Source organism: Palaemon carinicauda, chromosome 30 (genome assembly GCF_036898095.1).
Source record: "Palaemon carinicauda isolate YSFRI2023 chromosome 30, ASM3689809v2, whole genome shotgun sequence".
Taxonomy (NCBI): domain Eukaryota; kingdom Metazoa; phylum Arthropoda; class Malacostraca; order Decapoda; family Palaemonidae; genus Palaemon; species Palaemon carinicauda.
Window position 1 is genome coordinate 86,920,582 of NC_090754.1, and position 13,307 is coordinate 86,933,888.

General features: G+C 42.5%; 1 protein-coding gene across 3 annotated transcripts in view; it reads right to left on the reverse strand.

Moving 5' to 3' along the window:
- Positions 1–13,307, reverse strand: part of LOC137623340 (queuine tRNA-ribosyltransferase accessory subunit 2) — a 257,642-nt gene that overhangs the window by 22,521 nt on the left and 221,814 nt on the right. For all 3 annotated transcript variants that reach the window (XM_068354153.1, XM_068354152.1, XM_068354151.1), the window contains exon 6: positions 12,160–12,357. In XM_068354153.1, coding sequence (XP_068210254.1) covers positions 12,160–12,357 — 198 coding nt within the window. The remainder of the gene's footprint in view (positions 1–12,159; positions 12,358–13,307) is intronic.

Genomic DNA, 13,307 nt, shown 5'->3' on the forward strand with positions numbered 1-13,307 from the left:
ACACTCCTTCGTGGTCTCAAAAGACTTAAGGAGGTCCTGTAGATCTTTATGTTGGAAAGATCTAAGCCTCTGTGACGGAAGACTGATGCCAACATGCTTCTGTAACCCTTGATAGTGGAAGCTGAAAGAGATCGTTCTTTCCTCAGATATAAGAGGAAGTCAGCTATTTGAGTTACAGGGGTACTGGTCGAGGATACGGATACTGACTTGCACCAGTTTCGGAAGATTTCCCACTTCAATTGGTAGACTCTAAGGGTGGATGTTCTCCTTGCTCTAGCAATCGCTCTGGCTGCCTCCTTCGAAAAGTCTCTAGCTCTCGAGAGTCTTTCGATAGTCTGAAGGCAGTCAAACGAAGAGCGTGGAGGCCTTGGTGTACCTTCTTTACGCGTGGCTGACGTAGAAGGTCCACCCTTAGGGGAAGTGTTCTGGGAACGTCTACTAGCCATCGAAGTACCTCGGTGAACCATTCTCTCGCGGGCCAGAGGGAAGCAACTAGCATCAACCTTGTCCCTTCGTGAGAGGCGAACTTCTGCAGTACCTTGTTGACAATCTTGAACAGAGGGAATGCATATAGATCTAGATGTGACCAATCTAGTAGAAAGGCATCTATATGAACTGCTGCTGGGTCCGGGATTGGTGAGCAAAATATTGGGAGCCTCTTGGTCATCGAGGTTGCGAAGAGATCTATGGTTGGCTGGCCCCAGGTGGCCCAAAGTCTCTTGCATACATCCTTGTGGAGGGTCCATTCTGTTGGAATTATTTGTCCCTTCCGACTGAGACAATCTGCCATGACATTCAAGTTGCCTTGGATGAACCTCGTTACTAGTGATATGTCTAGACCTTTTGACCAGGTGAGGAGGTCCCTTGCGATCTCGTACAACGTCAGAGAGTAGGTCCCTCCTTGCTTGAAGATGTATGCCAAAGCCGTGGTGTTGTCCGAGTTCACCTCCACCACTTTGCCTTGAAGGAGAGACCTGAAGCTTTTCCAGGTCAGACGTACTGCCAGAAGCTCCTTGCAGTTGAAATGCATTGTCCTTTGACTCGAGTTCCATAATCCCGAGCATTCCCGACCGTCTAATGTCGCACCCCAGCCTACGTCCGATGCGTCCGAGAAGAGAACGTGGTTGGGAGTCTGAACAGTTAGGGGAAGACCCTCTCTAAGGTTGATATAGTCCTTTCACCAAGTCAGACAAGACTTTATCTTTCCGGAAACCGGGATCGAGACCGCTTCTAGCGTCTTGTCCTTTTTCCAGTGAAAAGCTAGATGGTATAGAAGAGGACGGAGGTGTAGTCTTCCTAGTGACACAAATTGATCCACGGATGACAGTGTCCCTACCAGACTCATCCACAGCCTGACTGAGCAGCGTTCCTTCTTCAGCATCTTCTGGATGGATAGCAGGGCTGGGGGCTGATCGTCTTGTTCAGCAACGTCCTCATCAGAGGGTTCCTCATCCGAAACTGATGAGGAAACGGCAACGGAGTGGGCAACGTCTGACTCGCTGAATCCGGTCGCACTGGTGGAAGCGTGACGGAGCCGGACGCAATATCATGGAACTGCTGCACAGTCTGTGAACTGTCAACAACCATGGGTGCGCGAGGAAGTACAGCGTCAACCCGAAACTGTCTAGACCGTCTGGGTTGTGCAGTCAACACCCTACCGGGTTGCTGAGGTTGACGCACTGCGTCGCAACAAGTCACCTCTGCTGGTTGTTGAACATCATGAACGTCAACAACCACCTCCGAGCGTCGCTTAACGTCAACGTGCGACTGGCAACCCACACTGGGTCGCATCGGTGGAGGAACCACCTCAACTGGCAGACGCGAGTAGGTTACCTCAGCGTCAACAGGGCGCACAACCGACCGGTTGGAAGGTTGTTGGCCAGAAGGAGGAACCACCTCAACTGGCAGACGCGAGTAGGTTACCTCAGCGTCAACAGGGCGCACAACCGACCGGTTGGAAGGTTGTTGGCCAGAAGGAGGAACCACCTCAACTGGCAGACGCGAGTAGGTTACCTCAGCGTCAACAGGGCGCACAACCGACCGGTTGGAAGGTTGTTGGCCAGAAGGTTCTTCTTCCCATTTAAGTCCTGCATCAAGGACGCAAGCTTGGACTGCATGGCTTGCAGCAAAGCCCATTAGGGTCTACGGGAGCAGGTGTGGCAACAGACGGGGTTAGCGACTGAGGCGGAACCGTTTACCATCCCTGAAAGCCTTGTTATGTGTGACATAATAGTACAGCAAAACTTCAAAGGCTTGACAAAAGCTGAGAAGTTGACCTGTAAACAACTTGGAGCGTCTCCTGGCTAGGCGCCAGGGCGAGTCTACCAGAATTGAGAAGTCTATCTGGGCAGAGGCATGAACTCCCAAGCCGAGAACTTCTCTCGTGTCATATCAGACTCTCGCTCTATAAGCCAGTTTAAAAGAAGGGAAATCAAAGGCTGTATCCCTAAAAAACTCCTCCTGGTGCAAAAACCAGTCGCCTAGCCAACGTAACGCTCTCTAGGAGAGCGACAGAGCACTAGCTTAAAAACAACGGCTTCGAAGTAGCTAGGCCTAGTGTAAGTTCTGACGTTTAGGCGAACGAGGAGCAGCAGTTACAAGATCCGGACGAAGATCCTTAAAAAAATCATCATGATTTAATTAAAGTCCATAGGAGGCTAAGCAGCTTAAGGCTCCTCTCCATCTGACAGAGTCCTCAAGGGAATATCAGTAGGAGGGAAAACAGCAACTTCCTCATCCACAGGAACCTTGTCCGATAAAAGCTAGGTTACCTCAGTGAGTCTCTCACTGGTGCATAAGTAGCAGACCAGAAGGCAACGTCATGTAACTGCTTGACAGTCTGTGAACTGTCAACAACTGAACTGTCAACCACAACAGGTGTGTGAGGACGTACAGTGTCCACTCGAGACTGCTTTGACTGTCTAGACTGAGCAGTCAAAACAACTCTAGAATGCGGAAGTTGTACCTCGCGAACGTCAACGGAAGATTCCGTGCGTCGCTGAACGTCAACATGCGGCTGGCAGGGTACACTGGAACGCATGGGTGGCGGGACTCTCTTGGAGTGCGGGAGAAGGTCGCCTCAGCGTCCAAAGGACGCACAACCGTGGTTGGTTGTAGGCTAGAGGTTGGTGCAGCGTCAACCTTCTCCGCACGAAAGTCCTGCATCAATGACGTTAACTGAGACTGCATGGTCTGCAGCAAAGACCACTAGGGTCTACAGGAGCAGGTGCAGCAACAGACGGTGTGACTGCCTGATGCGGTACCGCTTTGCCTCTCTTAGGAGGTGAGCAGTCGTCGGAAGACTGCAGCGAGTCCGAACTGACCCAGTGGCTACAACTGGGCCGTTGGACTTGCGCGGAAAGGACCGACTTGCGCTTAATAAGCCGCGAGACCTTGGTCCATGGTTTCTTACGAGAAACCTCTTCCGCAGACGAGGAATAAATGGGCTCTCTCGTCTTAGAGTGGGTGGGGCGATCTTGGGTAGGTACGCCCGAAACCACAGAGGGAAAACGTCTGTTCGTTGATCAAGGCCTCTCGAACCCATAAGTCGTTCGACATTACTTCTCCCCTGGGCTTGGGAGCTTGCAAGAGGTCCCGGACTAGGTGAACGACAGGCACGAACAGACGAACCCTCGGACGCAACACTGTAACACTTTGCGCATATCACTTTATCGATTTTCTGTTTTGCACTTATTTCACTGAAATCGAAACTTTTACTGATTTCTACCTGAAACACGCAATTCTACCCTTCATTAAAAGGTAGTAATTGCGAAATCAGTCGTATAATGCAAGCTCATTAATACCAGCAAAAAACAGAAAACATATTTTAAGATGAAAAAATCAGTGGCTGGGAAAGAGACTAAACACTAGTTCATATAACTACGTTTTCAATCTCTCACCGCACATAGCCTGGGGACGAGAATAAAAAACTAAAAACGTTTTATCCTTCCTCCCCGTACAGCGACTAGGGACGAGAGCAACTCGAGAAAAACGTTACCCGCTTGAACGGAACGTTTTCTCTCCTCTCTCTCCCTCCGTCTCTATCTCTCTCTCTCTTTCTCTCTTGATTTCGCACCTAAGAGAAGAGCCCAATTATATATCGTCAAAAAAACATGTTATTTGACTAAAGGAAAAAACTGAAAGGTTTTCCAAATAAAAAGTTCCTTTAATTTAGAATTTAAAACATTTAAGCTAAGAAAGAATGAACAAAACGTCAGAATCGATTTACTCTTACTGCAAAGTGAAACCGTGATACACTCTCTCTCTATCGTAACGATAGAGCGCATGTTGAACGTCCTGAACGTCAACAACTGCGTAGTCTAAAAAACTAAACGTTAGTTCATCTTTGAAAACAGTACGAAGACTATCAAAGAAATTCTTTCATAAAACATTAAATTTTAAAAAGTTTTAAATTCTTTAAAGGCTAAATACAATATAACGGGCTCAACGTTGATTAACTTCGGTTCCAAGTAAGGACCGCCTACTATCAGGAAAGGTCGCATATAAACAAAACATAAAAATTTATTTCTATATGTTTATAATAAATGGAAAGTTAATCGAAGAGGCCTAATAAAGGCGGAGAGATATAAAATATATAGATCTATAACGTGTTAAGCAAAATTACTAAAAACCTAAACACACTTCCGTCTAAGGGAAGGGTCGGCCATTTAAAAGTGAAAGAGAGTCCATACTCTCCTTGTCACCATAATTAAATCTATCCAAAACGAGTTCAAGTTTTGAGATGAAGATAAAACACCTGCATAGCGAAAGCTCAAAACTAGAAATGTGTACTTCACCAAAATATGTGAAAACCAATCCAGTAAGCAATAGCGAATTTAGTAGGTCTTGCCGGTGGCACGACAGAGAGAAAATTGGTTCTGTGTTTACATTGAGTACTGAGTACCTGCTCGACAGATGGCGCTGTTGATGTACACCCCCTACCTGCATAGCGATCGCTGGCGTATTTTGAACGTAGAGTTTTTCTGTCGGGCAGCAGAGCTGCAGCTTATATAATCACCGGCTAAGTTTAATATTGAAAAAATAGATTTTAGTTTTGTAAATCCAATTTTTTTCCTCAGTTTTACAAACCCAAGTCCTTTTAAGAAAATTTCCTCTCAGCCACTTCTCTGAGTCCCTTCATTGAAATAATCACTCAGATGGGACGGTCTGGCAATCCCCACTTGTCCACATCTTGAAACTGGTTCAAAATTTATTAGCTGCTAGCTTCATGCCAAAACAGTCATATACAGTGGAACCTCTTTACATGTGATCGTTCCAACATCCGAAGTAAAATTCGATTGAATTCTCGTCTCGACACCCGACGTCATGTTCCAACATTAGATGTAGACCATACACGGTCGTAGTTTCTTGTTTATGCCGGTAGACGGCAGCACGTCGGAGGGGCGCCAGTGAGCGTCGCGTCGGTCAGTTCTCTGTTCTCGTGCACATCATGTGGTTGTACTGTGTTCGGTTCGTTATTAACAGTGCTTATTATCTTCCTTTTTTCACGTTTCATTTTTTTTATTTTATGTATAATCATGGGTTCTAAGAAGCTTGGTTTCGGTACAGGTATTAATCGTGGTGAGAAAAGGAAGAAGGCAATGCTTTCATTAGAAATGAAGCAAGAAATTATAGAAAAACATGAGCGCGGTGTGCATGTGAGTGATCTGGCTAAATCATATGGCCGGAATATGTCTACAATCTCGACGATCATCAAGCAGTAGGCAGCCATTAAAGCAGTCAAACCACTCTAGCTGCTAAAGAATTTCTTACACCCGTTCTCACCCTCACTACTTCGTTTCTAACACTACCTACTCGAGATACACCAGCCATACTCCTCAGACACTTCATCTCAAACACATTCAATTTCTGTCTTTCCGTCACTTTCGTTCCCCCACAATTCCAATCCATACATAACAGTTGGTACAATCACTTTCTCATATAGAACTCTCTTTACATTCATGCCCAACCCTCTATTTTTTACCACTCCCCTCACTGCCCCCAACACTTTGCATCCTTCATTCACTCTCTGATGTACATCTGCTTCCACTCCACAATTAGCTGCAACAACAGACCTCAAGTACTTAAACTGATCTACTTCAAGTTAACTCTCCATTCAACATAACATTCAACCTCGCACCACCCTCCCTTCTCGTGCATCTCATAACCTTACTCTTACCCACATTAACTCTCAACTTCCTTCTCTCACTTACCCTTCCAAATTCTGTCACTAATCGACCAAGCTTCTCTTCCAAGTCTGCAACCAGTACAGTATCATCCGCAAACAACAACTGATTTACCTCCCATTCATGATCATTGGTACAAGGGAAAATTCTCAAAGTTCAACTGCAGATAATATATCTTGCCTTTCACCTATTGAGCCTGGCAACAATACAGATATCGATAGTGAATGGTCATACCTAAAAGTACTAATTCATTACTCGGCAGAAGAAACACTGGGATTCTCCACACATCACCACAAGGACTGGTTTAATGAAAATGCAGAAGACATAGATGATCTTATCAAAAATGAAAACAGAGCACATAATGCTTGTCTCTCAAACCCCAGGTCCTTTTCACTAAAGACTACATATCAACACCTTAGAACTGAAACTCGGACCGCACTATGTAGCATGGAAAACAACAGGTGGCTTGCTCGCTTCTTTCAAATAGAAACAACCAACACAGTTTCTACAATGAGCTTAAATCCATTTATGGACTGATAAAACGCAATGTAACACTTCTGCGGTAATCTGAAGGAATACTTCTGAAAGATAAGAAATTCTTGACCGTTGGGCCCAACACTTCAGAGGCCTTCTTAATCAAAGAAACCCTACGGAACCCACCATCATGGATGTCATCCCAAAACTACCTCCAGTAATGGCTCTTGATGACCAGACAACCTTTTACTGAAACTAATGAAGCCATCAAAGCCCTGAAAAATAACAAAAGCCATGGATGAGATGGCTATGCCACTGAACTTTTCAGGAAGGGAGGATACCTACTACATCAGTGCCTCCATAACCTAATGTTGTCTGTCTGGACTCTTGAAAAAAAAAATCCCAAAAAAATTACGAGACCCTGATATAATTACAATCTACAAAAAGAAAGGTGATCTATCAATGTGAAAATTATCGAGGCACAGCTCCCATTGTTGCTGGTAACATTCTAGCTAGGATTATGGTCTCAACACTAACAAGACTGTTATCAGAGACCATAATTCCCCAATCACAACATATGGCTTTCGTGGGATTCGGAAGATTTGCGATATGATTTTTATCAACTGTCAACCAAGATAAATGTCATGAGCAAAACTGCAATCTATATATTGCTTTCATTGACTTGACCAAAGCTTTCGACACTGTTAATCGTGAACTTTTGTGAAACGCTCTCTCCAAATTTGGTGTCCCACCCAAATTCATCAACATCCTGAAGGATCTGCATGTCGATATGTAGGCTCAAGTGAAAAATTACTGCAGCAAATCTGAGCCCTTCAAGGTCAAAGTCGGAGTGAAAAAAGGACGCATCTGGCTCCTGTCATCTTCAACATCTTTCTCACAGTAGTCGCTCTTCTCGGCCATCAAGTTCAACATCCTGATGACGGTGTGAAAATTAAATTTTGGTTGGATGGTAGTCTTTTTAACCTTGGGTGTCTTCAGACAGAAACAAAAACCACAATAGCACACCTAAATCTCCAATACACTAATGACTGCGTTCTCCTAGCCCACCCACTTGAGGCTCTCCATCAAAGTCTCCTCCATCTATCAAGCAATGGGACAAAATAAATGTTGCTAAAACAGAAGTGATTGCTCAGCGAAATAATAATGAACAGCCTTTAATATTCCAAATTAACGGAGGAAATGTCAAACATGTCGAAAGTTTCACTTATCTTGCCAATGTGCTCGCCATCAGGCACAAAATAGATGAAGAAGTCATATCCAGAATCTATCAAGCATCAGCATCCTTTGGATGCTTTCGATCCAGAGTATTGGATAACAACACACTAAAAATAGATACTAAAGATTCAGTCTATGCAGCTGTATGCCTCTTCCACCCTACTATATGGTGCAGAATCCTGGCCTGTCTACTGTCGCCATATACAGTAATACCTTGAGATAAGAGTGTCCCAACATACGAGAAATTTGAGATACCAGGAAAATTTCAACCAAATATTTGTCCCGACACAAGAAAAATTTGAGATACGAGGATACGAGACGATTCCCTAAGCGGCCGCTAGGTGGCTGAGTGTGCGAGAGGCTTCTCACTAAGACAGCATCACTCACTTTTTCCCGTCGGATCTCCATCGCATAATGTTATCTCCGAGCATCGGCTGCAGTGTTTGCATTTTTTACGTGTTTTTTGCGTTAATCAGTAAAGAATTAAGTGAATAAGCAAAGCGAGTGCAAACAAGGGTAGTGAAAAGAAAAAGCGTATGATGACAATCGAGATAAAGCATGAAATAATAATCGAAAAACATGTGGTGTAAGTGACTGAGCTGGCTCGCCAATATGAGAGGAGTACATCAACAATATGTACCATCCTCACGAAGAAGGATACTATAAAGAGCACCAAGCCTTCCAAAGTAGTAAACATCCTTTCCAAGCTACACAGTGATATCCATGACAAAATGGAAAGGCTTCTTTTAATATGGATAAAGGAGAAACAATTGGCGAGAGATAACGTGACCGAGGTTATCATCTGTGAAAAGGCCAGCAGAATCTACGATGACTTGAAAGGAAACCAAGCAGCTGAGAGAGGGGAGACTTCAACGCCAGAGGAAACCTTCAAAGCCAGTCGTGGCTGGTTAGATAATTCAAAAAAACGGACTGGGATACACTTGGTTGTGAGGAATACGGAAGCAGCAAATTCCGACTCGAAAGCCGTGGCGGACTTCGTCACAACCTTTGCCTCAGTTATTGCAGAACAAGGATACATCCCCAAACAAGTGAAAAAAGATGCCCAGGAGGACATTCATCACGGCAACGGAGAAGAGACTACAGGGCTATAAACCCCTGAAGGGCCGGTTAACTCTAGCCTGGTGTGCCTTTGCCAGCGGTGACTGTAACGTCAGGCCACTGCTGGTGTACCACTCAGAAAACCCACGTGCTCTCAAGAGCCAAAGGATCTTGAAAGAAAAACTGCAAGTGATGTGGCGCGCTTTATGCTAAGACTTGGATTATGCGGCATTTCTTTACAGAATGGGTTAATCTGTGCTTTGGTCTGGCAGTCAAAAAATATTTGGCCAAGGAAAACCTGCCAATGAAATGTCTCCTGGTCCTTGACTATGCCCATGGTCACCCTCCTGGTCTCGAAGAGGACATTCTTGATGAGTACAGGTTCATTAAGGTCCTTTATCTCTCGCCCAACACCACGCCACTCCTACAGCCCATTGACCAACAAGTAATTTCCAACTTTAAAAATCTGTACACGAAGCATTTGTTCAAGAAATGCTTCGATGTCACAGACAACACCAATTTCACCCTTCGTGAATTTTGGAGGGAACATTTCAATATCGTCCATTACTTAAAAATGATTGACGATGCATAGCAGGGTGTCACACGAAGAACTCTTAATTCAGCATGGAAGAAATTGTGGCCAGCTTCCGTCGCTGAGAGGGACTTTGAAGGGCTCGATACGACAGACCCTGATGACCCGGAACCTAGTGTGGTGGATGAAATCGTGTCTCTTGGAAAGTCTGTGGGGCTGGAGCTAGACGAGACAGACGTGAAAGACCTTGTCGAGGAGCATTAGGAAGAGCTCCCGACACAGGACTTGATCGAGCTGCAAAAGATGCAACATTTGGAGGTGTTGCAGGAGCTCAGTAGCGAGGAGGAGGTGGAAGACGAGGGCCGCCCTTAAACGACGGAAATCAAAGACTTGTTAGTGAAGTGGCAGGAGTTTTCTAATTTTATGGAAAAGAGGCACAACGACAAGTTGGCGTGTGGTCATGCGTTAGCCTTTTGTGACGACACTTGCGTATGTCATTTTTGTAACATTTTGAAGGGGAGACAAAAGCAAACATCCCTAGATAGGTTCCTTTTAAAAATGCCGGAAAAGAGTGAACGTGAAAGCAAGTGAAAAAGAACCAAGCCGGAAGAAGAAAAGTAAAAAAAATTAAATGAAAACAAAATTAGAATTGAGTTTAGTGTAACTTAAGATTAACATTTATTTTTAAGTGTGTGTACAGTAAGCTAATTTCATTTAAGTTAAATTTAAAACTTAAGTTATGTTACATAGTGTTACAAAAGTGTTGCGTACCGAACGTGTTGCCATCAAGTTTCTCTCCAAGTTCTCTTCCTCACCTCCCTGTGAGCGTAGAATGTGAATTAGAACAATTAAAAACATGTTTTTCCACTATAATATACTGTTTTTAGGTGTTTTTTCAGGGGGTGGGAACGGATTAATTTTTTCTTATTTATTTTATATGGAAAAAATTGAACTGAGATACGAACAAATTGACATACGAGTCTGGGTCCCGGAACGCATTAAGCTCGTTTCTCAAGGTATTACTGTAAAACCTATGGAAGTCTTCCATGTTAGGTACTTACAATGCATCACTGGAAAAATATGGAGAGATAAATTCCAGCATACAGAAATAGTGCAAGGTGCCAAATCAATCAGCATAGAGGCCACACTAGCAGAAAGACAGTTGAGATGGACTGAACATATCATACGCATGTCCGAACACCGCCTCCCTCATCATGTCTTTTACGGACAGTTCCTTAATGCACATCAAAACCCTGGGGGTCAAATAAAAAGAAATAAAGCAACATTAATCCAGAAGATCTTGAAGTCCTTCCAATAGACCACAGTGGCATTCGTTGTGCAGTACGGGAGTAACTAGACCAGAAGATGAAAGAATCCTTGCATGGTAGCAATGTATGGAACAAACACAAAATCATCCTATGGGAGTCCTCACACTCAACCACAACTGCACCTGCCAGATGTGCGATAGAGTCTGTGGTTCTAGGATTGGTCCGCAGTCATACACAATGGCATCAGCAACAGCAACACTAATTTTATCATCATCAATATTTATCATATAAGGAAGTAGTAGTCATCAACTCAATGAAAAGACAGTGTAGTGTTGGTTTTCTATTATTTTACCTTTCTACACTTCTAAAACATGTCTATCATGGTTATGAAACAAGATATTGTCTTAAAATTAAGACAAATAGGTTATATTTTAACAGTATTTATGTTTTTTTTGTTATGTGAGACTGGCAGAAAAGTAAAACAAATCATTACTATAAATCTATGAATAAATCTCATATGACTCTTGGGGTGTTAACACCGACATTCCTCTCCAACGGGAGTGAAAGAATTCTTCCTTTGCTTTCCTCTCATTCCAAATGAGCATTGGTCACTACTTTAAACAAAAGTGCTTTGTTATAGTTTTTATTTGTTGTTTTTATGCCTCCCATTTGCCTTTTTTTCTACATTTGTCCTATTTTTCAAAAATGTTGAGCTCAACCAATGATGTGGGTAACTTTCCTTACATTTCCCTGGTTTTGTGACCCCAGTGTTGCTTGGTATGAAGAAGGTATGGTGGGTGCTCTAGTAATTGGGAAACTTCAGTTGCTTTTGTAGGAAAGGTTACACCCGAGACAGACCAGCTTGAGGTGAATAATTAAAAAGAATTTGACAGCCAAATCACATTTGTGCAGATATTTTTATTGGCCATTCTGCTGGGTGTTACAGCAGTATATGTAAAGAAGCATACACAGTTGATGAATTTAAAATTGCAGTCCTCCATTAGTGTGTTGACCATTATGATGTAAAATATTTATGTTCAGAGTCAAATTTACCTGTGTAATACTCTACAATACTGTGTGGTTATGATGTTTATTTTGTTTTAGTGTTAGGTTCATTGGATTGAGGATTGTTAACATTAATTAGCTTCATTGATTTAGGTAGCTGTAAGTTGTATAAAACTGGATAATAAGATTAGGTTTGAGAAGTATCATTGAAGGTATAAGAGTGTTATTACAACTGAATGACCGTGCTTGAATGTACCTGTACAGTGTTGAATAAAGTAGAAAATAAGTTGAAGCGTGTTTAATTCTAGTCCATAGTGCCTCAAACCCACTATAGCTTGATCTCCAAAAACAATAAATTATATGAAATAAAAACAATCATATTTTTAAAAGTAAAACTTACAAGGGAAGATCTTGCTAAGCATGATGCCACTTCAGGTTCAATATTCTCTGCTGTGAGTCCATTTGTGTGAATACCTAGTAATGAAAATCCCTCAATACCCCCTGATAGTCTTTCTGCAACTTCCTTGGCCCACCGTCTTCGGTCCAATTCACTGTGTCCCCCAAGTAAAGGAGCAAACAGCACTGCTTTTTGCAATTCCTGTCAATGAAGAAAATTATTTTTCTTGAGCATTATTATAATAAAAAAGAGGAGATTTGCCAGCCCAATGAGGCAAACTCAACTCTTATAGAGCCGGTATGAAAAAATTGTTTATTAAATCTATCAAATAAAAGAAACATATAGTAAACATAAGAGATAAAATTTAATTATGAGATAGAAATCTGTGATGAATATAAATTTAAATCTTATCTATAGAACCTTGGCTTCTTAAAATACTTTAAAGTCTTTAAACAGAAAATCAGGACAAACTTTTCTTACTAGATCATAAATATCTTTAGCTTTTAAACCTTTAGTCACCAAAAAATTGGAGTTTAATGAAAGATCAAAAAAAGAAAATCAGACCATGGGTAGGTTAAGTAAAATTTGGAAATCAGATCACCTGAAATTACATATAAAAATCAGAAATCAGTGTTCCTGTATGAACATAAGTCATGGTACTACAATGTAACAATATTCAACAGATTTTGTAGATTTGAGAACAAAGCCCTCAAAGAATATTGGGTGTTAAATGGTAGGACAGGATTAGAAATGAAACAATAAGAGATAAACCGAGTGCCATATGTCAATGAAATCATGGCGAGGGGTAGATGGAGATGGTTTGGGCATGCTCTTCGCACTCCCCAAGAGAGATTAGTTCATAAAACGTTTAACTGAGCTCCACAAAGCACTAGGAGAGTTGGAATACCCAGGCCTAAATGGCTGAGGACTATGATGCATGAAGTAGATGATGAATGAAGTACTGTAGTATTGATTTAAATGCTCAAGATAGAGATGACTGACGAAATCTAACCGAGGCCCTTTATGTCAATAGACTGAGGAGGTGATGATGATGATGATAGTTGAATTTGTCACATTCCCTGCACCTAAGAACTGCTTCATATGTGCACATTGAAAATTTATAGGTCAATTTCATATGACCAATATGCAAT